Raw genomic sequence first — 25,253 nt, 5'->3', positions numbered from 1 at the left:
TGGGGATAACTCAACTTATCGATCTTGAGCAGAATATTGTTCATCATTTTATTGACGTAAATGTTATCCAAACTGGATTTTTATTGAATCTAGTAACGAGAGCAAAATACCACAGCCTAAAAACAAAGCTATTTTCAACTGGAATCATTGTGTTGGCTAAACAAGTCATCAACGTCTGAATGTGTCATGATGACAAGTATTTTGGTTATAACAAATGGCATGTCATGTTAATGATAGCATTCTGGTGACTCTTGCTTCCAAACAAAATGTTATACCTGTATCATTTGACCACTGATTGATAGGCTACAAGAGCTTCAGCAGTTTTATTTTAGTATTCATCATGCATCAAATTGGCAAATATGAGTTTGTGTGCTGTATGTGCTTTGCACTTCAATAATGTCTCTTCCCTGAGACCAGGACTGTATAGGATTAATTAATACAAAATTAAACCAATGCTATGATTTTGAACAGAAATTACAATATCAACAAGAATAATAAACCACGTCAAACAAGGAAAGCAAAGAGATGCTGACATACTAAGTGCATTTTTATGATCGTATTTACATATGAATATTACAGTGGCAGTTTACAATGCAGAAGTATTCCTTCTGTTTACCTTTGAATATCAAATCAAATAAGTGATAAATAAGTCCATAAGTGGCGTTTGGGGTCCAGACCGGTCCAGACTGGGCAGAAAATGACATACTGTATCAAGGGAAGACTATTACTGGCACGTATCCTCTAACTGTAGTATGTGTTGTGAAATAATAATATCGCATTGACTAGCGTTGTAACATTTTTTTATTTTTTATAAAACGATTTCATTGGCAACGTCCTCACCTATTTTCTGTTGGAGGTGAAACAGCATTTCACACCAAAATTAACATAGGCAGCAGAGCCTGATCTTAAAGTGCTGATGCAATCAGTAGTGTTATGTGATCAGTAAAACATGTGCAAATGGACAAAAAACAAACAACCAAAAGTCTGTGTGCATGTGCGTCACGCATGCGCACCCGCTCGTATATGTGTGTGCATGTCTGTGTGTGTGTGTGTATGTGTGTGTCTGTGCACATGCATTTGTATGTGTGTACACTGTGCACGCCTATCTGTGTATGTGTATGAGACGTGTTTGTGTGTGTGAGACGTGTCCTAATTAGTGATTTGAGGGAGTGGAGCTGTCTGAATAGCTCAGTGTTTTACAGTGGAACGTGGGAAGGGTTCATGTCCTCTCCAGATCAGTCTGTGTCAGTCAATGCTGACTCGAGTCAGACAAGGACCCCTTTATCCAGCTCTGCTCCACACCACAAGAACAGTCCGCTCCACAACAAAGGGAGCCCAATCACCAGCAAACAAGGGCCATTCAGGTCCCCTGATTGGTCCGGTTTGGTCCAGTACCTAGTTTTGAGGATGTTGATCGGACAGTTGGTTTGTGTCGGCTGGGTTGAGAATGCTTCTTATTGGCCACTGTAATGAACCACCGACAGTAGTCTGAACCACCGACAGTCTTTTGTCTTAAGCTGCACTCTGGCGACTGGCTAGCTCCTCGTGTACAGCTTCCATCGATGCATCAGTAAAACGCTTAGCTAGATACAGTATCATCATCTTTGAAGCTATGCTTTGATATTCTACGCCTGTATTGATACGTGGCTATGTGCTGCTTGTAGTAGACAAGGTGGCTGTCTGACTCCCTTTACAGTACTATTACTGTAAATACATATTAAACTCCAATCCTGCCTGCCTGGATCTTGTCTTTTGTCAGTCCGTTTGGAATGACAGTCAGTCATATTTATTCCCTGTAACAACTCAATGGTATAAAGTGTATGGGCTTAGGAGATAAAGAAAATACATAATTAAGAAATTATTTCATTGTTACATTCTCATTAATACCAAACATGGAGAGAATTGTTTAGGCAAATGGTTTTGAAAGGGGGTTCATAGACATTAAACCATAAAAATAGCTTTTTAGTATGGATCACCTGTCAAGTTTTTATTTTATGAAATCATAATATCCCTGTTATACAAATTCAGACAGATTCGGCAAAGCTTTACTCTATGAATAATAAAATAATATTAAATGCTTTAATATAATAATAATAATAAGCTCACAGAGGCTCAGATAGACAGGTTGGCCCTCAGACATAAGGTTGCAAAATTCCGTTTGAAAAACCTGGGAACTTTGGGAAAGGTACAGAAATGTTTAATTCTACATAATCCCAGTCACTTTAAAGCTTTCTTATTACCTGTGTTGGAAGAAGTTTCATATCTCCACGTTGGAGTCGGTAAATCCTTTCTTTCCCTCATTCACCAGAACAGGCTTCTCTGTCCTAGTGTGCCATACAAGTACCTGGTGGTGGGGGGGGGTTAAAGTTAAAAGGGTGTAAAAGGTACAGCTGAAAGCATGTTTGTACCTGTTCAAAGATTCCACAAATCTTTGAGCACCTTTTTTTATCTTGTTTTTGAAGATGTTTGTATTGTTGTAGAGAGCGGAAGTATGATTCACTTGCTAGATTCGCCCTGATATTCAAACATGGTCAACATTTGCTGAAGGTATATGGAGTGCGGAACTGTGTGCGTGCGTATGTGAGTGTGTGAACACAGGTGGGGTCTAGGGGTCTAAAACACATGGGTTTATGAAACAACATGCATTTTCTAAAGCATTTGATCGGAAGTACATTTCATGAGGCAAAATGTAAAAAAAATGTGAGGATTAAAGGCCTTAGCAACTGAAAGCCTATTGAAATCCATACAGTAAGAGCAGTATTCTCCTCCATTTAGTGGAAAAGAACAACTAAAAGACAAGTTTGCTTCAGTGACTTCCTGTGCATACCACTACACATGTCATTATTTGTTATGACAACATTCTCAGCGCACCAAACTAGTTGAAATGAAGTCACCACAACAAGATAATAATGTCAGTGTAATATCAGCTGTAACCGATATAATTGTCTACTTGTCTTGTAATGGTCAACAGTCACAACACACCTCTTTAATATAATAATAGTATATGCCATTTAGCAGACACTTTTATCCAGAGAAACTTACAGTAGTGAGTGGATATATTTTCTTATGGGTGGAATCAAACCCACAACCATAGTGTTGCAAGCACCCTGCTCTATCAACTGAGCCACACAGAACAACTATCAGATCCTCACCTTAGTGCAATTAGCAGCCTTGGGCTCCAGGTCATTGAGGGTGACCAGCTCCCGCAGTAAGCTGCTCTCCTGGTATCCTCCCTTGACTCCCCGCAGCTTGAAGTAGGCCTGAGGTTTAAAGAGAATGAGGCGGAGGTTCACCGCAAACCCAGCCATGTCTATGGCAAAGGGTCGGTGGGGGTCAAACACAGTCTTCCATCCATACACCTTGCCCAGGGTGTTGACCTTAGGGGACTCGTAGCGCAGGCCGCCCACAAAGGCTACAGGCCACACCGACACCTTCCTCGTTGAACGCATCTACACAAGAAGAAGGAGAGAGGTTTGTTCCCATAGAGATTTGTATTCTATATGTAATTATATGGTTGAGCCATTGGTTGGAGAAGGATTACTATGTGATCAATAAGTATTGATTTCCAGTATATTATATTAATTTATTTTATCATGCACAAATAGGCAGGTGTCAAGTGATGCCTATGTTTTTAGGCTGTGCATTTACCTAATGGAATACTGTAAGGATTCATGTTCTTTATGTCATTACACAGTTAGTGTGCACTGAAGCCAAAAATGTAGCCTATTTTGGTAACTCAAGAGGAAACAACTCTGTACTGCACAACATCTCTCCCTGTTCCACTCACCTCCTCAAACAGCTCCAGACTGTAGGTGTTGTCATCATCTGCAAAGTAGACGATACCTGGCTGGCTGTGTCTAATGTTGGAGCTGAAGGTCTCTCGGAGCCAGCGCAGGGCCAGGTTCCTCTGCATGGTTCCCCGGGGTATCCTGGGGTCCCTCGTGTCCCCACGCAGCTTATAGTTCCTGGGTGTCTCCACGTTGAGGTGAGTGTAGTTCAGGCTTGTTTCCCGGAGAAGCCTGGTGACCAGCGGGGTTCGTCGCTGGGAGTCCTCCACCAGGATCCAGTGCAGGTTAGGCACGTGGAGGAAGGTGTTGGCCAAACGTGTCAGCTCTGCCTTCTGGACCGGCCGGCTGTAGGTTGGGGTGACAACGTGGAGGGTGGGGAGGACATCAGACCAGGGCGGCGGGCGGCTGTAGACATATTCGGTGTGTACCACCTCCACAATGTCCTTGTTGTTCTCAGAGGAGCAGGGCTTCTTGAGGGTGAAGGATGACAGACTCTCATGTCTGTCATCTAGGAGAAGGGAATGAAAGCTGGTGTTGTTGGTATAATAAACAATTATAGACTGTTTAGGAACTGTATGTTTCCAGAAAGATGGCCTTCGTAGAGAGTAAGGCAACATCTAGTTGTGCAAATAGTTGTACAGTTGGACTTAGCCATATGTTATGGAGTAAATTTTATTCAAAAGGTTTGAACAAACGTATCATTCTGAAATCTAATGCCATGCTCTTTTGCGAGACATGTAATCTCCTTGTGATAAATATAATATACTCATCACTAACTTATAAAGGAATAAAATAGTTGTCAGACTAATATGAGTCAGTTTAAGGTGTGAATCCAAATAGAGAAATACACTACATGACCAAAAGTATGTAGACACCTGCTTGTCGGACATTTCATTCCAAAATCCTGGGCATTAATATGGAGTTACCGCCCCCCTTTGCTGCTATAACAGCCTCCACTCTTTCCAATAGGCTTTCCAATAGATGTTGGAACATTTGCTGCGGGATTTGCTTCAAATTCAGCCACAAGCGCATTAGTGAGTTTGGCACTGATGGTGGGCGATTAGGCCTGCCTCGCAGTCGGCATTCCAATTCATCCCAAAGGTGGTCGATGGAGTTGAGGTCAGGGCTCTGTACAGGCCAGACAAGTTCTTCCACACTGATCTCGACAAAACATTTCTGTATTGACCTCGTTTTGTGCATGGGAGCATTGTCATGCTGAAACAGGAAAGGGTCTTCCCCAAACTGTTGCCACAAAGTTGAAAGGACCAAATTGTCTAGAATGTCATTGTATGCTGTAGCGATAATATTTTGCTTCACTGGAACTAAGGGGCCTAGCCCGAACAATCAAACACAGCCCCAGGCCATTATTCCCCCTCCACCAAACTTTACAGCTGGCACTATGCTTTGGGGCAGGTAGCGTTCTCCTGCCATACACCAAACCCAGATTCGTTCGTCGGACTGCCAGATGGTGAAGCGTGATTCATCACTCCAGAGAACGTGTTTCCACTGCTCCAGAGTCCAATGGCGGCGATGTTTACACCACTCTAGCCAACGCTTGGAATAGCGCATGGTGATCCTAGTCTTATGTGAGGCTGCTCGGGCCATGGAAACCCATTTCTTGTGCTGACGTTGCTTCCAGAGGCAGTTTGGAACTCAGTAGCAAGTATTGTAAAATAGGACAGATTTTTATGCACTCCCATTCTGTGAGCTTGTGTGGCCTACCACTTCGCGGCTGAGCTGTTGTCGCTCCTAGATGCTTCCACTTCACAATAACAGTACTTACAGTTGACCGGGACAGCTCTAGCAGGGCAGAAATTTGACGAACTGACTTGTTGGAAAGGTGGCATCCTATGATGGTGCCATGGTGGGGCTGTTCAGTAAGGCCATTCTATTGCCAATGTTTGTCTATGGAGATTGCATGGCTGTGTGCTCGATTTTATACACCTACCAGCAACGGGTGTAGCTGAAATAGCTGAATCCACTCATTTGAAAGGGTGTCCACATGCTTTTGTATATATAATGCAATTCAATTCTGCAGACCATACATGTTGTACTGATAGAGCTCAAATTGATAGCAACCTCATGCCACAGTCTTACAAAATTACAATTTTCCTTCACACAATGGTGAGATCATTATGAACAAAAACATATCCCCATTGTCTTAAAAGTCTTGCAATAGAGAATTAAGCATATTCTGATAAAATGTTAAGTGGGGGAAAATGCCCAAAAATTCAGCTGTAAAATCAGGGACATGTGTAGACTTTGTTATTTTTAATCATGTCTCTAAAGTGTACTATACAAAGAGGAGCATCCCAAAATAAGCACAATTTTTTCCTTTACTAGAGAGACTAACCATGAAACCCCCCTAGGTAAATGCAGGAACGACTTTTACCCTTTCGAGCATCTAGCAAGGGGTTGATGGCACTCTGATGCCAAACAGTGATGAGTAGCGTCCAAGGCAACACGATCAACACGATGGCCAGAATGTCTCGTCTCTTCGGCATCTCCGAGGTCAAACCTAAGCCACGTCATTACCTGCAACACACAACAGATGGGGAGTGTTATGTGCCTAGTCTCCTTTACACTTTTACAGTTCCCTCTGGAAGTATCGTTTTGATATTGGCAACACATTAACAGTCTACTTACAGACATGTTAACATGTCGTTCTCCTCTGTTTTGACATGCAATGATTATTGTTAGCCAATTGACCTGCTAAGGCTAAGAGGTAGGGCTGTAAGCCGTGGTTAAACTGCCAGTAACTGCATGATTCATGTGCTCATACTCCATGCAAGCCTCTTAACTTGTCATCAGAATATATCAACTCAGCAAAAAATAAACGTCCTCTCACTGTCAACTGCGTTTATTTTCAGTAAACTTAAAATGTGTAAATATTTGTATGAACATAACAAGATTCAACAACTGAGACATAAACTGAAGAAGTTCCACAGACATGTGACTAACAGAAATGGAATAATGTGTCCCTGAACAAAGGGGGGGTCAAAATCAAAAGTAACAGTCAATGCAGCTGGTGGCCACACCAGATACTAAGAACTGCAGTGCATCTCCTCCTCATGGACTGCACCAGATTTGCAAGTTCTGTGAGCCCTCACCCTCCGATCCAACAGGTCCCAGACGTGCTCAATGGGATTGAGATCCGGGCTCTTAACTGGCCATGGCAGAACACTGACATTCCTGTCTTGCAGGAAATCACGCACAAAACGAGCAGTATGGCTGGTGGCATTGTCATTTTTTATAATAATTTTTGTACATTTTTATTTCACCTTTATTTACTCAGGTAGGCCAGTTGAGAAGAAGTTCTCATTTACAACTGCGACCTGGCCAAGATAAAGCAAAGCAGTGTGACAAAAAAACAACACAGAGTTACACGTGGGATAAACAAAAGTACAGTCAATAACACAATAGAAAAATCTATATGCAGTGTGTGCAAATGGCGTAATGAGGTAAGGCAGTAAATGGGCTATAGTAGTGAAGTAATTACAATTTAGCAAATTAAGACTGGCGTGATAGATGTGCAGATGATGATGTGCAAGTAGAAATACTGGTGTGCAAAAGAGCAAAAAAAAGTAAATAAAAAAACAATATGGGGATGAGGTAGGTAGTTGGATGGGCTATTTACAGATGGGCTGTGTACAGCTGCAGCGATCGATGAGCTGCTCAGATAGCTGATGCTTAAAGTTAGTGAGGGAGATATAAATCTCCAACTTCAGCGATTTTTGCCATTCGTTCCAGTCATTGGCAGCAGAGAACTGGAAGGAAAAGCGGCCAAAGTAGGTGTTGGCTTTGGGTATGACCAGTGAGATATACCTGCTGGAGCGCGTGCTATGGGTGGGTGTTGTTATGGTGACAGGTGCGCTGAGATAAGGTGGAGCATTACCTAGCAAAGACTTATAGATGACCTGGAGCCAGTGGGTCTGGCGACGAATATGTAGCGAGGGCCAGTCGATGAGAGCATACAGGTTGCAGTGGTGGGTGGTATATGGGGCTTTGGTGACAAAACAGATGGCACTGTGATAGACTGCATCCAGTTTTATGAAAAGCGTGTTGGAGGCTATTTTGTAAATGACATCGCTGAAGTCGAGGATCGGTAGGATAGTCAGTTTTATGAGGGTATGTTTGGCAGCGTGAGTGAAGGAGGCTTTGTTGCGAAATAGGAAGCCGATTCTAAATTGAATTTTGGATTAGAGATGCTTAATATGAGTCTGGAAGGAGAGTTTACAGTCTAGCCAGACACCTAGGTATTTGTAGTTGTCCACATATTCTAAGTCAGAACCGTCTAGAGTAGTGATGCTAGTCGGGCGGGCGGGTGCGGGCAGCAATTGGTTGAAAAGCATGCATTTAGTTTTAAGAGCAGTTGGAGGCCATGGAAGGAGTGTTGTATGGCACTGAAGTTTGTTTGGAGGTTTGTTAACACAGTGTCCAAAGAAGGGCCAGATGTACACAGAATGGTGTCATCTGTGTAGAAGTGGATCAAGGAATCACCAGCAGCAAGAGCAACATCATTGCTATTTACAGAGAAAAGAGTCAGCACGAGAATTTAACCCTGTGGCACCCCCGTAGAGACTGCCAGAGGTCCGGACAACAGGCCCTCCGATTTGACACACTGAACTCTCTGAGAAGTAGTTGGTGAACCAGGCGAGGCAGTCATTTGAGAAACCAAGGCTGTTAAGTCTGCCGATAAGAATACGGTGATTGACAGAGTCAAAAGCCTTGGCCAGGTCGATGAAGTCGGCTTGCCAACACTGTCTTTTATCGATGGCGGTTATGATATCGTTTAGTACCTTGAACGTGGCTGAGGTGCACCCGTGACCAGCTGGGAAACTGGAATGCACAGCAGAGAAGGTACGGTGGGATTCGAAACGGTCAGTGATCTGTTTGTTAACTTGGCTTTCGAAGACTTTTGAAAGGCAGGGCAGGATGGATATAGGTCTGTAACAGTTTGGGTCTAGAGTGCCACCCCCTTTGAAGAGGGGGATGTCCGCGGCAGCTTTCCAATCTTTAGGAATCTCGGACGATACGAAAGAGAGGTAGAACAGACTAGTAATAGGGGTTGCAACAATGGCGGCAGATAATCTTAAAAAGAGAGGGTCCAGATTGTCTAGCCCAGCTGATTTGTACGGGTCCAGGTTTTGCAGAGCTTTCAGAACATCTGCTATCAGGATTTGGGTGAAGAAGAAGCTGGGGAGGTTTAGGCAAGTAGCTACAGGGGTGCAGAGCTGTTGGCCGGGGTTGGGGAAGCCAGGAGGAAAGCATGGCCAGCCGTAGAGAAATGCTTATTGATATTCTCGATTACCGTGGATTTATCGGTAGTGACAGTGTTTCCGAGCCTCAGTGCAGTGGGGAACTGGGAGGAGGTGCTCTTATTCTCCATGGACTTTACAGTGTCCCAAAACTTTTTGGAGTTAGAGCTACAGGATGCAAATTTCTGTATGAAAAAGCTAGCCTTTGCTTTCCTAACTGACTGTGTGTGTATTGGTTCCTGACTTCCCTGAAAAGTTGCATATCGTGGGGACTACTCGATGCTAGTGCAGTACGCCACAGGATGTTTTTGTGCTGGTCGAGGGCAGTCAGGTTTGGAGTGAACCAAGGGCTATATGCTGGCGGGTCATGTCAGGATGAGCCTGTAGGAAGGGTACCACATGAGGGAGGAAGATGTCTTCCCTGTAAGGCACAGCGTTGAGATTGCCTGCAATGACAACAACCTCAGTCCGATGATGCTGTGACATACCGCCCCACACCATGATGGACCCTCCACCTCCAAATTGATCCCGCTCCAGAGTACAGGCATCGGTGTAATGCTCATTCCTTTGACGATAAATGCGAATTGACCATCACCCCTGGTGAGATAAAATCGCGACTTGTCAATGAAGAGCACTTTTTTCCAGTACTGTCTGGTCCAGCGACGGTGGGTTTGTGCCCATAGGTGACGTTGTTGCCAGTGACGTCTGGTGAGGACGTGCCTTACAACAGGCCTACAAGCCCTCAGTCCAGCCTCTCTCAACCTATTGCAGACAATCTGAGCACTGATGGAGGGATTGTGCGTTCCTGGTGTAACTCGGGCAGTTGTTGTTGCCATCCTGTACCTGTCCCGCAGGTGTGATGTTCGGATGTGCCGATCCTGTGCAGGTGTTGTTACACATGGTCTGCCACAGCGAGGGCGATCAGCTGTCCGTCCTGTCTCCCTGTAGCGCTGTCTTAGGCGTCTCACAGTACGCACATTGCAATTTATTGCCCTGGCCACATCTGCAGTCCTCATGCCTCCTTGCAGCATGCCTAAAGCACATTCACGCATGTTTTTCAGAGTCAGTAGAAAGGCCTCTTTAGTGTCCTAAGTTTTCATAACTGTGACCTCAATTGCCTACCGTCTGTAAGATGTTAGTGTCTTAATGACCGTTCCACAGGTGCATGTTCATTCATTGTTTATGGTTCATTAAACAAGCATGGGAAACAGTGTTTAAACCCTTCAAAATGAAGATCTGTTAAGTTATTTAGAAATCCTCAGCAATCTACACACAATACCCCATAATGACAAAGCAAAAACAGCTTTTAAGAAATGTTTGCAAATGTATTAAAAATTAAAAACAGATATACTTTATTTACGTAAGTATTCAGATCCTTTGCTATGACACCTGAAATTGAGCTCAGGTGCATCTTGTTTCCATTGAACATCCTTGAGATATTTCTACAACTTTAATGAAGTCCACCTGTGGTAAAATCTATTGATTGGACATGATTTGGAAAGGCACACACACTTATCTATTTAAGGTCCCACAGTTGACAGTGCATGTCAGAGCAAAAACCAAGCCATGAGGTCGAAGGAACTGTCCGTAGAGCTCCGAGACAGGATTGTGTCGAGGCACAGATCTGGGGAAGGGTACCAAAAAATGTCTACAGCATTGAAGGTCCCCAAGAACACAGTGGCCTCAATCATTCTTAAATGGAAGAAGTTTGTAACCACCAAAACTCTTTCTAAACTGAGCAATTGGGGGAGAAGGGCCTTGGTCAGGGAGGTGACCAAGAACCCGATGGTCACTCTGACAGAGCTCTAGAGTTCCTCTTTGGACATGGGAGAACCTTCCAGAAGGACAACCGTCTCTGCAGCACCACTAATCAAGCCTTTATGGTAGGGTGGTCAGATGGAAGCCACTCCTCAATAAAAGGCACATGACAGCCTGCTAGGAGTTTGCCAAAAGGCACCTAAAGATTCTAAGACTATGAGAAACAAGATTCTCTGGTCTGATGAAACCAAGACTAAACTATTTGGCCTGAATTCCAAGCGTCACGTCTGGAGGAAACCTGGCACTTTCCCTATGGTGAAGCATGGTGGTGGCAGCATCATGCTGTGGGGATGTTTTTCAGGGACTGGGAGACTAGTCCGGATCGAGGCAAAGATGAACGGAGCAAAGTACAGAGAGATCCTTGATGACAACCTACTCCAGAGTGCTCAGGACCTCAGACTGGGGTGAAGGTTCACCTTTCAACAGGACAATTACCCTAAGCACACAGCCAAGACAATGCAGGAGTGGCTTCGGGACAAATCTCTGAATGTCCTTGAATGGCCCAGCCAGAGCCCGGACTTGAACCCAATCGAACATCTCTGGAGAGACCTGAAAATAGCTGTGCAGCAACGCTTTCCATCCAACCTGACAGATCTTGAGAGGATCTGCATAGAAGAATGGGAGAAACTCCCCAAATACAGGTGTGCCAAGCTTGTAGCGCCATACCCAAGAAGACTCTATGCTGTAATCGCGTCCAAAGGTGTTCGATAAAGTACTGAGTAGAGTAAAGGGTCTGAATACTTATGTAAATGTGATATTTCAAAATGTCTAAAAAGCAGTTTTTGCTTCGTCATTATGGGATATTGTGTGTAGAAGAACACTATTTAATTAATTTGAGAATAAGGCTCTAACGTAACAATGAGGTAAAAGTAAAGGGGTCTGAATGCTTTTTGAAGGCACTGTATATATTTATTTCCCTTTGGTAATTTTAACCATTTACATTGCAGACTGAATTAAAATACAAATGATCTAAGCTCTGAATATGGATTTTTTAAAATTAAAGCCACAATCCTGAATTTCTGTTTTAGACCAATGGCAGCCCCATCATTTTGCTTCCCAGAAAACATGCCCACATTGGCACAAATGTTGTCCCCGTGTAGGCTGCCAACATTGGGCCAATGTGCCTTTGCTGGGCTAGCCTGTGCTGGGCTGATGTGGGATTGCTGTGGGCTAGTTTGTGTTGGGCTGGTGTAGGCTTGGTGTGGGCTAGTACACGTCTTTCTGAACCATGGCTTAATTATAAAGTGTTGAACCTAAAGAATCAGTGACAGTGATTCTCCACTTTTCAAAAGGGCTAGATTTATCCAGTTCATAGATGGATGGTTTGACGGGTTGATGGGTTGACGGCTGCAAGCTTTCATTTCTTTCTGCCTTATAAAAAAAGCAATCTGGAACACTACATATAAAGAATAGCTCCTACTGCTAATGATCTGAGAAAGCATAACTTGGTTGTATTCCTAGGTTTTTGAATGACATCTGATGTTTAAATCGTTATTGTGCAGGTTCAAGGCATTAGTACTTCCCTCTCTGTGCAGATGATCTAGTTTCAGTTGACTACTTATACTATTGGCAGCTGCTGGAAGGATAAATGGGGATGACAGTAAACCCTAAATCTGAAAATGAGGAATTATACAGAGCTGTAAGCATAGAAATGCCAGGTGTTTCTTAGATCATGATTCATGATGTGAAATCTGCGGGGAGATCTCATTTTAGCAAACTTTACAGTACTGTCGGCTTAAGGTATTACACTTTGACTTCAATCTAGTAGTATAATCTGGTTTGTTTCAAATTAAAGGGTTATATTATGTAAGGAAACAATAGTAATTTGTAATTTGGGTGAACGATCCCTTTAAATCCACAAGTATGTTTGACTTAAAATAATTTCTGTGGGTTTAAGGAAATTATTCTGCCTCATTCTGTCCAGCGCTACTCACGTGCAAACCAACCAACCAACCAACTGACTGTTTTGGTTGAAAGGATGACTGAAACACAAATGCTGATCTCTTGGCTCCCCAAAAGCACGATTAACACATTTCAAATTAAACACATCAATATAAAAGGAAACAGAGAGATAGTGTATTGGGCTCAGAGACTGTCTATTCGGCTAGGTAGGATACAGTGGGGCAAAAAAGTATTTAGTCAGCTACCAATTGTTCAAGTTCTCCCACTTAAAAAGATGAGAGTTGCCTGTAATTTTCATCATAGGTACACTTCAACTATGACAGACCAAATGAGAAGAAAAAAAATCCTGAAAATCACATTGTAGGATTTTTAATGAATTTATTTGCAAATTATCTTGGAAAATAAGTATTTGGTCAATAACAAAAGTTTCTCAATACTTTGTTATATACCCTTTGTTGGCAATGACACAGGTCAAACGTTTTCTGTAAGTCTTCACAAGGTTTTCACACACTGTCGCTGGTATTTTGGCCCATTCCTCCATGCAGATCTCCTCTAGAGCAGTGATGTTTTGGGGCTGTCGCTGGGCAACACAGACTTTCAACTCCCTCCAAAGATTTTCTATGGGGTTGAGATCTGGAGACTGGCTAGGCCACTCCAGGACCTTGAAATGCTTCTTACGAAACCACTCCTTCGTTGCCCGGGCGATGTGTTTGGGATCATTGTCATGCTGAAAGACCCAGCCACGTTTCATCTTCAATGCCCTTGCTGATGGTAGGCTTTGTTACTTTGGTCCCAGCTCTCTGCAGGTCATTCACTAGGTCCCCCCGTGTGCTTCTGGGATTTTTGCTCACCGTTCTTGTGATCATTTTGACCCCACGGGGTGAGATCTTGCGTGGAGCCCTAGATCGAGGGAGATTATCAGTGGTCTTGTATGTCTTCCATTTCCTAAAAATTGCTCCCACAGTTGATTTCTTCAAACCAAGCTGCTTACCTATTGCAGATTCAGTCTTCCCAGCCTGGTGCAGGTCTACAATTTTGTTTCTGATGTCCTTTGACAGCTCTTTGGTCTTGGCCATAGTGGAGTTTGGAGTGTGACTGTTTGAGGTTGTGGACAGGTGTCTTTTATACTGATAACAAGTTCAAACAGGTGCCATTAATACAGGTAACGAGTGGAGGACAGAGGAGCCTCTTAAAGAAGAAGTTACAGGTCTGTGAGAGCCAGAAATCTTGCTTGTTTGTAGGTGACCAAATACTTATTTTCCACCATAATTTGCAAATAAATTCATAAAAAATCCTACAATGTGATTTTCTGGATTTTTTTTCTTCTCATTTTGTCTGTCATAGTTGACGTGTACCTATGATGAAAATTACAGGCCTCTCTCATCTTTTTAAGTGGGAGAACTTGCACAATTGGTGGCTGACTAAATACTTGTTTTGCCCTACTGTATATGTATTCCATAAATAAAACACTCCTCTTTTAGTTACCACCTATCTCCGACCAAAACAGGAGGGATAAATAAGGCACAAAAAATAGCCACCCACACTCTTTTCATTCTCCTCACCTTCGCTGTGTGATCAAGACAGATAGGATTGTTAATCACAGCTCTTTAGATGTAATTAATCCTTGATTAAAGAGGTTAAACCTTAGTCTGGGAGATCAAAGGGACATGGTATCTAATTTTCGAGCTAGGCGTGTCGTGTTGGGGGTCTCTTTGTTAATTAGGTATAATTAATATCGTGAGGGCAATTGACATTACAGAGCATCCTGGAAATCAACAGTTTAAGACACTGTCTACATAACTTGGAAAAATAGAAACCTCTGAGACACAAACATTACTTTAAATCAAACCTTATGAAAGCTCTGAGCCCTAATGCAACATCATTATTGCCTACATTACCCATCAGGACAGTATCAGCACAATGTCATATTATAGCCAACCTGTGGAAAGAGAATTGGCCTGCAATCCTAACACCAAACCACTGTGTTCAACTGGTTAATGGTATGATAACAGTTATGTTAATGTAAACCCAGCCAACATGACCCCATTGACCCCATGTGGGTATTCAGTGGGCAAAGTTAGCCCACACCAATCCCACATCAGCCCATCATGTGCTTGCGAACAAAAACCCAACACAGGCTAGACCATACCAAGCCCACACCAGCCCAACATGACCACACCAAGCCCCCACCAGCACAACATGACCACACCAAGCCCAACATGACCACACCAAGCCCAACATGACCACACCAAGCCCCCACCAGCACAACATGACCACACCAAGCCCAACATGACCACACCAAGCCCAACATGACCACACCAAGCCCCCACCAGCACAACATGACCACACCAAGCCCAACATGACCACACCAAGCCCAACATGACCACACCAAGCCCCCACCAGCACAACATGACCACACCAAGCCCAACATGACCACACCAAGCCCAACATGACCACACCAAGCCCAACATGACCACACCAAGCCCCCACCAGCCCAACACGACCACACCAAGCACACACCAGCCCAACATGACCACACCAAGCCCCCACCAGCACAACATGACCACACCAAGCCCAACATGACCACACCAAGCCCCCACCAGCCCAACACGACCACACCAACCCAACCACACCAGGCCCACACCAGCCCAACATGACCACACCAGGCCCACACCAGCCCAACATGACCACACCAGGCCCACACCAACCCAACATGACCACACCAGCCCAACATGACCACACCAGGCCCACACCAACCCAACATGACCACACCAACCCCACACCAACCCAACATGACCACACCAAGCCCCCACCAGCACAACATGACCACACCAAGCCCAACATGACCACACCAAGCCCCCACCAGCCCAACACGACCACACCAAGCACACACCAGCCCAACATGACCACACCAACCCAACCACACCAGGCCCACACCAGCCCAACATGACCACACCAGGCCCACACCAACCCAACATGACCACACCAGCCCAACATGACCACACCAGGCCCACACCAACCCAACACGACCACACCAACCCCACACCAACCCAACACCAACCCAACATGACCACACCAACCCCACACCAACCCAACATGACCACACCAACCCAACATGACCACACCAACCCAACATGACCACACCAAGCCCACACCAACCCAACATGACCACACCAGGCCCACACCAGCCCAACATGACCACACCAGGCCCACACCAGCCCAACATGACCACACCAGGCCCACACCAACCCAACATGACCACACCAAGCCCACACCAGCACAACATGACCACACCAAGCCCAACATGATCACACCAAGCCCCCACCAGCACAACATGACCACACCAAGCCCAACATGACCACACCAAGCCCAACATGACCACACCAACCCAACCACACCAGGCCCACACCAGCCCAACATGACCACACCAGGCCCACACCAGCCCAACATGACCACACCAGGCCCACACCAACCCAACATGACCACACCAGCCCAACATGACCACACCAGGCCCACACCAACCCAACATGACCACACCAACCCCACACCAACCCAACATGACCACACCAAGCCCCCACCAGCACAACATGACCACACCAAGCCCAACATGACCACACCAAGCCCCCACCAGCCCAACACGACCACACCAAGCACACACCAGCCCAACATGACCACACCAACCCAACCACACCAGGCCCACACCAGCCCAACATGACCACACCAGGCCCACACCAACCCAACATGACCACACCAGCCCAACATGACCACACCAGGCCCACACCAACCCAACATGACCACACCAACCCAACCACACCAACCCCACACCAACCCAACATGACCGCACCAACCCAACATGACCACACCAGGCCCACACCAGCCCAACATGACCACACCAGGCCCACACCAACCCAACATGACCACACCAAGCCCACACCAGCACAACATGACCACACCAAGCCCAACATGACCACACCAAGCCCAACATGACCACACCAAGCCCCCACCAGCCCAACATGACCACACCAAGCCCAACATGACCACACCAAGCCCAACATGACCACACCAAGCCCCCACCAGCCCAACATGACCACACCAAGCACACACCAGCCCAACATGACCACACCAACCCAACATGACCACACCAGGCCCACACCAACCCAACATGACCACACCAGGCCCACACCAACCCAACATGACCACACCAAGCACACACCAGCCCAACATGACCACACCAGGCCCACACCAACCCAACATGACCACACCAACCCAACATGACCACACCAGGCCCACACCAACCCAACCACACCAGCACAACATGACCACACCAAGCCCACACCAACCCAACATGACCACACCAGGCCCACACCAACCCAACCACACCAGGCCCACACCAACCCAACATGACCACACCAGGCCCACACCAACCCAACATGACCACACCAAGCCCACACCAGCACAACATGACCACACCAAGCCCCCACCAACCCAACCACACCAAGCCCCCACCAGCCCAACATGACCACACCAAGCCCCCACCAGCCCAACATGACCACACCAGGCCCACACCAACCCAACCACACCAAGCCCCCACCAGCCCAACATGACCACACCAAGCCCCCACCATTCCAACATGACCACACCAGGCCCACACCAACCCAACCAAGCCCAACATGACCACACCAAGCCCCCACCAGCCCAACATGACCACACCAGGCCCACACCAACCCAACCACACCAAGCCCCCACCAGCCCAACACGACCACATCAAGCACACACCAACCCAACACGACCACACCAAGCCCACACCAACCCAACCACACCAAGCCCACACCAACCCAACCACACCAAGCCCCCACCAGCCCAACACGACCACACCAAGCCCCCACCAGCCCAACACGACCACACCAAGCCCCCACCAGCCCAACACGACCACACCAAGCCCACACCAGCCCAACATGACCACACCAAGCACACACCAGCCAAACATGACCACACCAAGCCCACACCAGCCAAACATGACCACACCAGGCACACACCAGCCCAACCCGACCACACCAAGCCCCCACCAGCCCAACACGACCACACCAAGCCCACACCAGCCCAACATGACCACACCAAGCACACACCAGCCAAACATGACCACACCAAGCCCACACCAGCCAAACATGACCACACCAGGCACACACCAGCCCAACCCGACCACACCAGGCCCACACCAACCCAACCACACCAGGCCCACACCAACCCAACCACACCAGGCCCACACCAGCCAAACACGACCACACCAACCTAACACGACCACACCAAACCCACACCTGACCAACACGTGCTAGCCTACACCAAGTCCACACCAGACCAACACGTGCTAGCGTACACCTAGTCCACACCAGACCAACACGTGCTAGCGTACACCTAGTCCACGCCAGACCAACACGTGCTAGCGTACACCAAGTCCACGCCAGACCAACACGTGCTAGCCTACACCTAGTCCACGCCAGACCAACACGTGCTAGCCTACACCTAGTCCACGCCAGACCAACACGTGCTAGCCTACACCAAGTCCACGTCAGACCAACACGTGCTAGCCTACACCAAGTCCACGCCAGACCAACACGTGCTAGCCTACACCTAGTCCACGCCAGACCAACACGTGCTAGCCTACACCTAGTCCACGCCAGACCAACACGTGCTAGCCCACACCAGCCCAACACGGGCTAGCCTAAAACAGCCCAACACAGACTAGCCCACACCAATCCAACACGGGCCAGCCCACACCAAGCCCAGCACGGGCTAGCCCACATCAAACCCAGCACGGGCTAGCCCACATCAAACCCAGCACGGGCTAGCCCACATCAAACCCAGCACGGGCTAGCCCACATCAAACCCAGCACGGGCTAGCCCACATCAAACCCAGCACGGGCTAGCCCACATCAAACCCAGCACGGGCTAGCCCACATCAAACCCAGCACAGGATAGCCCACATCAAACCCAGCATGGGCTAGCCCACACCAAGCCTAGCTAGAGGCTGGGCTCATTAGAATATTTGGAGAAAGGTATTTTTGGGAAATCATTACTGAGACTTAAAGACTTAAATAAGTGCATATGACATAAATTATGAGAAACTTAACAGTTTCTCTTGTAAAAATATATGTACGATAGTAACAACTTGGTTGTCTTTCTGAAACAATGTATCACGTTCCCTAAATATTATGCAATTTATGCATTGAATGAAATGTAATAAATACATTATAAATAAATAAATTATGGGGCCAATATTTTTGCCCGCATTGGGCCACATTATGACAATGTGGGCATGTTTGCTGGGAAAATATGGGATTATTTCAAGCAAAGTAAAAGATGCCTTTACCTGATATGGGCTGCCCATACTGCGTCACACTGGACAAATGTCTTGGGGGCCAACGTGGAGCCGAATAGCATTTACATTTACATTTAAGTCATTTAGCAGACGCTCTTATCCAGAGCGACTTACAAATTGGTACATTCACCTTATGATATCCAGTGGAACAACCACTTTACAATAGTGCATCTAAGTCCTTTAAGGGGGGGGTTAGAAGGATTACTTTATGCTATCCTAAGTATTCCTTGAAGAGGTGGGGTTTCAGGTGTCTCCGGAAGGTGGTGATTGACTCCGCTGTCCTGGCGTCGTGAGGGAGCTTGTTCCACCATTGGGGTGCCAGAGCAGCGAACAGTTTTGACTGGGCTGAGCGGGAACTGTGCTTCCTCAGAGGTAGGGAGGCGAGCAGGCCAGAGGTGGATGAACGCAGTGCCCTTCTTTGGGTGTAGGGCCTGATCAGAGCCTGAAGGTACGGAGGTGCCGTTCCCCTCACAGCTCCGTAGGCAAGCACCATGGTCTTGTAGCGGATGCGAGCTTCAACTGGAAGCCAGTGGAGAGAGCGGAGGAGCGGGGTGACGTGAGAGAACTTGGGAAGGTTGAACACCAGACGGGCTGCGGCGTTCTGGATGAGTTGTAGGGGATTAATGGCACAGGCAGGGAGCCCAGCCAACAGAGAGTTGCAGTAATCCAGACGGGAGATGACAAGTGCCTGGATTAGGACCTGCGCCGCTTCCTGTGTGAGGCAGGGTCGTACTCTGCGAATGTTGTAGAGCATGAACCTACAGGATCGGGTCACCGCTTTGATGTTAGTGGAGAACGACAGGGTGTTGTCCAGGGTCACGCCAAGGTTCTTAGCACTCTGGGAGGAGGACACAATGGAGTTGTCAACTGTGATGGCGAGATCATGGAACGGGCAGTCCTTCCCCGGGAGGAAGAGCAGCTCCGTCTTGCTGAGGTTCAGCTTGAGGTGGTGATCCGTCATCCACACTGATATGTCTGCCAGACATGCAGAGATGCGATTCGCCACCTGGTTATCAGAAGGGGGAAAGGAGAAGATGAATTGTGTGTCGTCTGCATAGCAATGATAGGAGAGACCATGTGAGGATATGACAGAGTGGTAGAAAGTGGCTTTAGCAGCAGAGACAGAAGAGGAAAATGTAGAGAGGAGGGAGTGAAAGGATGCCAGGTCCGCAGGGAGGAGAGTTTTCCTCCATTTCCGCTCGGCTGCCCGGAGCCCTGTTCTGTGAGCTCGCAATGAGTCGTCGAGCCACGGAGCAGGAGGGGAGGACCGAGCCGGCCTGGAGGATAGGGGACATAGAGAGTCAAAGGATGCAGAAAGGGAGGAGAGGAGGGTTGAGGAGGCAGAATCAGGAGATAGGTTGGAGAAGGTTTGAGCAGAGGGAAGAGATGATAGGATGGAAGAGGAGAGAGTAGTGGGAGAGAGAGAGAGCGAAGGTTGGGACGGCGCAATACCATCCGAGTAGGGGCAGAGTGAGAAGTGTTGGATGAGAGCGAGAGGGAAAAGGATACAAGGTAGTGGTCGGGGACTTGGAGGGGAGTTGCAATGAGATTAGTGGAAGAACAGCATCTAGTGAAGATGAGGTCAAGCGTATTGCCTGCCTTGTGAGTAGGGGGGGAAGGTGAGAGGGTGAGGTCAAAAGAGGAGAGGAGTGGGAAGAAGGAGGCAGAGAGGAATGAGTCAAAGGTAGACGTGGGGAGGTTAAAGTCACCCAGAACTGTGAGAGATGAGCCATCCTCAGGAAAGGAACTTATCAAGGCATCAAGCTCATTGATGAACTCTCCAAGGGAACCTGGAGGGCGATAAATGATAAGGATGTTAAGCTTGAAAGGGCTGGTAACTGTGACAGCATGGAATTCAAAGGAGGCGATAGACAGATGGGTCAGGGGAGAAAGAGAGAATGTCCACTTGGGAGAGATGAGGATTCCAGTGCCACCACCCCGCTGACCAGAAGCTCTCGGGGTGTGCGAGAACACGTGGGCAGACGAGGAGAGAGCAGTAGGAGTAGCAGTGTTATCTGTGGTGATCCATGTTTCCGTCAGCGCCAAGAAGTCGAGGGACTGGAGGGTAGCATAAGCTGAGATGAACTCTGCCTTGTTGGCCGCAGACCGGCAGTTCCAGAGGCTGCCGGAGACCTGGAACTCCACGTGGGTCGTGCGCGCTGGGACCACCAGGTTAGAGTGGCAGCGGCCACACGGTGTGAAGCGTTTGTGTGGCCTGTGCAGAGGGGAGAGAACAGTGATAGACAGACACATAGTTGACAGGCTACAGAAGAGGCTACGCTAATGCAAAGGAGATTGGAATGACAAGTGGACTACACGTCTCGAATGTTCAGAAAGTTAGCTTACGTTGCAAAAATCTTTTGACTAAAATGATTAAAATGATACAGTACTGCTGGCTGGTGAAGTAGACTAGCTAGCAGTGGCTGCGTTGTTGACTTTGTTTGAAAGTGTAGCTGGCTAGGTAACCTCGATAGTTTCAGTGCTACACCTTATGATACAAAGGCAGCTATGTAGCTAGCTAACATAACACTAATCAAGACGTTCCTTTGTAATGTATTTTGTTTCTACAATGCTGCTCGTCGGTAATAGTTGGCTAGGTTTGGAAATGGCGTCGCGGGGGACGAAAATAGCTGGCCAGCTAACCTCGATAATTACTCTAAACTACACAATTATCAAACTATGACAATCTATGACAAAGACAACTTATTGACTAAAATGACTAAAGTGATACAGTACTGCTGGCTGGTAAAGTAGGCTAGCTAGCAGTGGCGCATTGGCCCAATGTTTGCAGCCTACATGGGGCCAATATTTTAGCTCGCATTGGGTCCACATTGTGCCAATGTAGACATGTTTTCTGGGTATCTTCTTGTCATTGTTGCTAGCCATCTGACCATTCAGAATCATAACAAAGCACTACTTCCGGCCCCATCAATGCACGCACATCATTTTCGTAACGTTGTCAGCCAACCCATCTATAGCACGAAGATAATGGCTGTGTTCGAGAGCATCAAAACAGTGATGTATCGTGGGTATATTGTGACCGACTGACTGATCTACAAATAAAATTGAGTGGTTATTTATGATGCAAGGAAACACGCCCAGCATTGCTCCAACATGACACTACATGGCAAGCCTAAAGCTGCCATACTGTGCATAATGATTATGTAATCAGTTTGATGTGGTATTAGAGCAACCATGACTAATATCTATATTCATTGTTAAAGGGAAATTCCACCCTTTTTCAACATTAAATTCAATATCTTCAGCACCACACCAATATCAAATTGTGAAAATGGCAGGTTGCTATGTTTTGTAGTCAAAAAGATAGAAAGTTAGTTGTTTCCGATGACATAATCCGATGACACTGATGACATCATCTGGTGTGCATCATGTGATAAACAACTATGAGCAGGTGAAGGTTAGTAAAATGTGTTGGTATTTGTCATTAGCCTCATTTCTAAGATCCGTGTATGTTTTGTGGTTGGCAAATATAAATACGTAGAGTTATAAACAGACTATGAACATAAAATGTTACTGTTTTAAGCAGTTATTTGATGATAGTATATTAAGTCTAGTTTTATTTACAAGGAGGATTTAATCATTATAATTTCCACAAATTTACAAGGGAGGCCAATTTTTCACTTCCTACCTGGTCCAGCTTCCACTGTACAATTAGTAACAGCATGTACACTCATCTTGTTAATGAGGACCCTGGTCTGTAACTTCACATCTGCTACATCTAGAAAAGCTGCCTGCCTGCCTGTCTGACCTCAGAAGAGGTGCAGGGGGATTCTCAAGTACTTATTTTTGTTTACAGACTCCATTTTGCGTGGTAAGCAAAGCACATACCATGGATGTCATTATGTGATTGGACTGAGTCAAGACAAAACCATGACCTTGTTCTTCCTCACTAAACAGGGATGAAAAGAGGAACAACAACAACGGTGTTTTCTCTTGTGTCAGTATTTTATGGCGTGAATGGACTATAAAGTGTATCATACTGGAATAATATAGCCACAGGTCATAACAGGGCTATTATTCAAATCTGCAAACAAACTTGAGCTTAAAAAGCCAGACAAGCAGAGCCAACCCAGTGTAGATATATTAAATGTTTATATTCATGATGTGAACTCAGCTTGTTTTACATGCAAAGCTTTTCTGAGTGACAGAATAATATCAAAGCACATCACACAATACAAAACCCCTCTCCGAGGACATTGTGATGGAATGAGAAAACCCCCCAACACACAACACTTACAGTATCTGATTTATCTGATAACAAACCAACTTACTTTTTTCATTGTTACTCCCTCGTTAAACGTACTGTATTGATGTTTGTAAGTGCTCACTACCTCTTATGTGCTTACTAGTGATGTCAATTAATAGTTACACCCTTTTCAGCTTTGTGATGCCTAGATACAGTAGATGTACAAACTGAATCTAACTGATAGGTACTGTAGATATAACAGTCAGGCCACTTTTTCAAATGCTTGGCAGTTCTGGAGTTTGTCCTCTGAATGCCATAGATTTGGGGGACTGTCAGCAAGTCTCACTGCGTGCTCCATGGTGACAGAGACATCACGAAGAGCCTCGCACACACACACACACACACACACACACACACACACACACACACACACACACACACACACACACACACACACACACACACACACACACACACACACACACACACACACACACACGTGAAGGAGCTGGACAAGGACCAACCATAAACCACACTGGAGGAAGAAGGGATCCTTACTAAAGGAAACCATTGGGGTTGGCCTTGTTACATGTGGGAATGGCCCGGTTACTGGAAGCAGGCCACCCATAAACTCTGGTTGGACCATGCGGGTGGTTCAGTCGGCTTTTAATAATCAAATGCGGACACTTATCAAGGCAGCCATATTCCCTCTGCTGTGAGCGGCTTGTGGCAATAGTATACAGGCTCTCAGCCACAAAGTCAATAGGATGGCTGTAAAGTCAAATTGCCATCGACAATGGTTGTGGTACAGTAGGACACCTGGCAGTAAGACAATAGGACACCGGGCAAAAAAAATACATTAAATATGAATAAACCATTACCATATTGTTAATGGAGACATTCCCCACAACCTTGAGTTCATGTATATTACCGGTATACAATATGGGTGGATTGCACAGGAGACTGCTGAGGGGAAACTCATAATAATGGGCGGAACAGAGCAAATGGAATCAAACACCTGGAAAATGTGTTTTATTTATTTGATACCATTCACTTATTCCGCTCCAGTCAATACCACGAGCCCATTCTCCCCATTTAAGATGCCACCAACCTCCTGTGGTGGATTGTAGATTGAGGAACCAAAAGGCACATCTTGCTGATGAATGTATCCTGATCATGACTGCAATCATGTTGTGCAGCTCAATCTCATCAAACTGAAGTCTAGACTACAACAATATTGTTATATGTAAAAAAATCTGGAAGCTAAGATAGGCCCTTAATACTACACCCATTTTTTTTAAAGCTTCAAATTGAAATAGAGCCAATCCATCAAGTCAAGACAAAGTACAGATTTACTCTCTTAATTTGATCACGGGCAGCATGAAATGCATATTTTTGTCTATTCAACGTTTAACAGGAGGGAAAGGAAAGGGGGCTCATTTAGCACTTAAAAAGATGGAAAGCTCCTTGTCATCTATTTAATAAACAGCACCAGTTCACCTAAACTATATATACAGTTGAAGTCAGAAGTTTACATACACCTTAGTCAAATACATTTCAACTCAGTTTTTCACAATTCCTGACATTTAATCCTAGTAAAAATTCCGTCTTAGGTCAGTTAGGATCACCACTTTATTTTAAGAATGTAAATGTCAGAATAATACTAGAGAGAATGATTTATTTCAGCTTTTATTTCTTTCATCACATTCCCAGTGGGTCAGAAGTATACATACACTCAATTAGTATTTGGTAGCATTGTCTTTAAATTGTTTAACTTGGGTCAAACATTTTGGGTAGCCTTCCACAAGCTTCCCACAACAAGTTGGGTGAATTTTGTCCCATTCCTCCTGACAGAGCTGGTGTAACTGAGTCAGGTTTGTATGCCTCCTTGCTCGCACACACTT

General features: G+C 46.0%; 1 protein-coding gene across 1 annotated transcript in view; it reads right to left on the bottom strand.

The window, feature by feature from the left end:
- Nucleotides 1–280: 280 nt before the first annotated feature.
- LOC106603654 (galactosylgalactosylxylosylprotein 3-beta-glucuronosyltransferase 1) overlaps nt 281–25,253 on the bottom strand; it is a 30,191-nt gene continuing 5,218 nt past the window's right edge. Inside the window, exons 3-6 of the mRNA XM_014197574.3 lie at nt 6,181–6,323; nt 3,788–4,296; nt 3,153–3,449; nt 281–2,344 (exon numbers count right to left, since the gene is read on the bottom strand). Coding sequence (XP_014053049.1) covers nt 2,258–2,344; nt 3,153–3,449; nt 3,788–4,296; nt 6,181–6,292 — 1,005 coding nt within the window. The 5' untranslated portion in view covers nt 6,293–6,323 and the 3' untranslated portion in view covers nt 281–2,257. The remainder of the gene's footprint in view (nt 2,345–3,152; nt 3,450–3,787; nt 4,297–6,180; nt 6,324–25,253) is intronic.

This window comes from Salmo salar, chromosome 04, assembly GCF_965601325.2.
Source record: "Salmo salar chromosome 04, fSalSal1, whole genome shotgun sequence".
NCBI lineage: Eukaryota > Metazoa > Chordata > Actinopteri > Salmoniformes > Salmonidae > Salmo > Salmo salar.
This window is presented reverse-complemented; position numbering and strand designations above follow the sequence as displayed.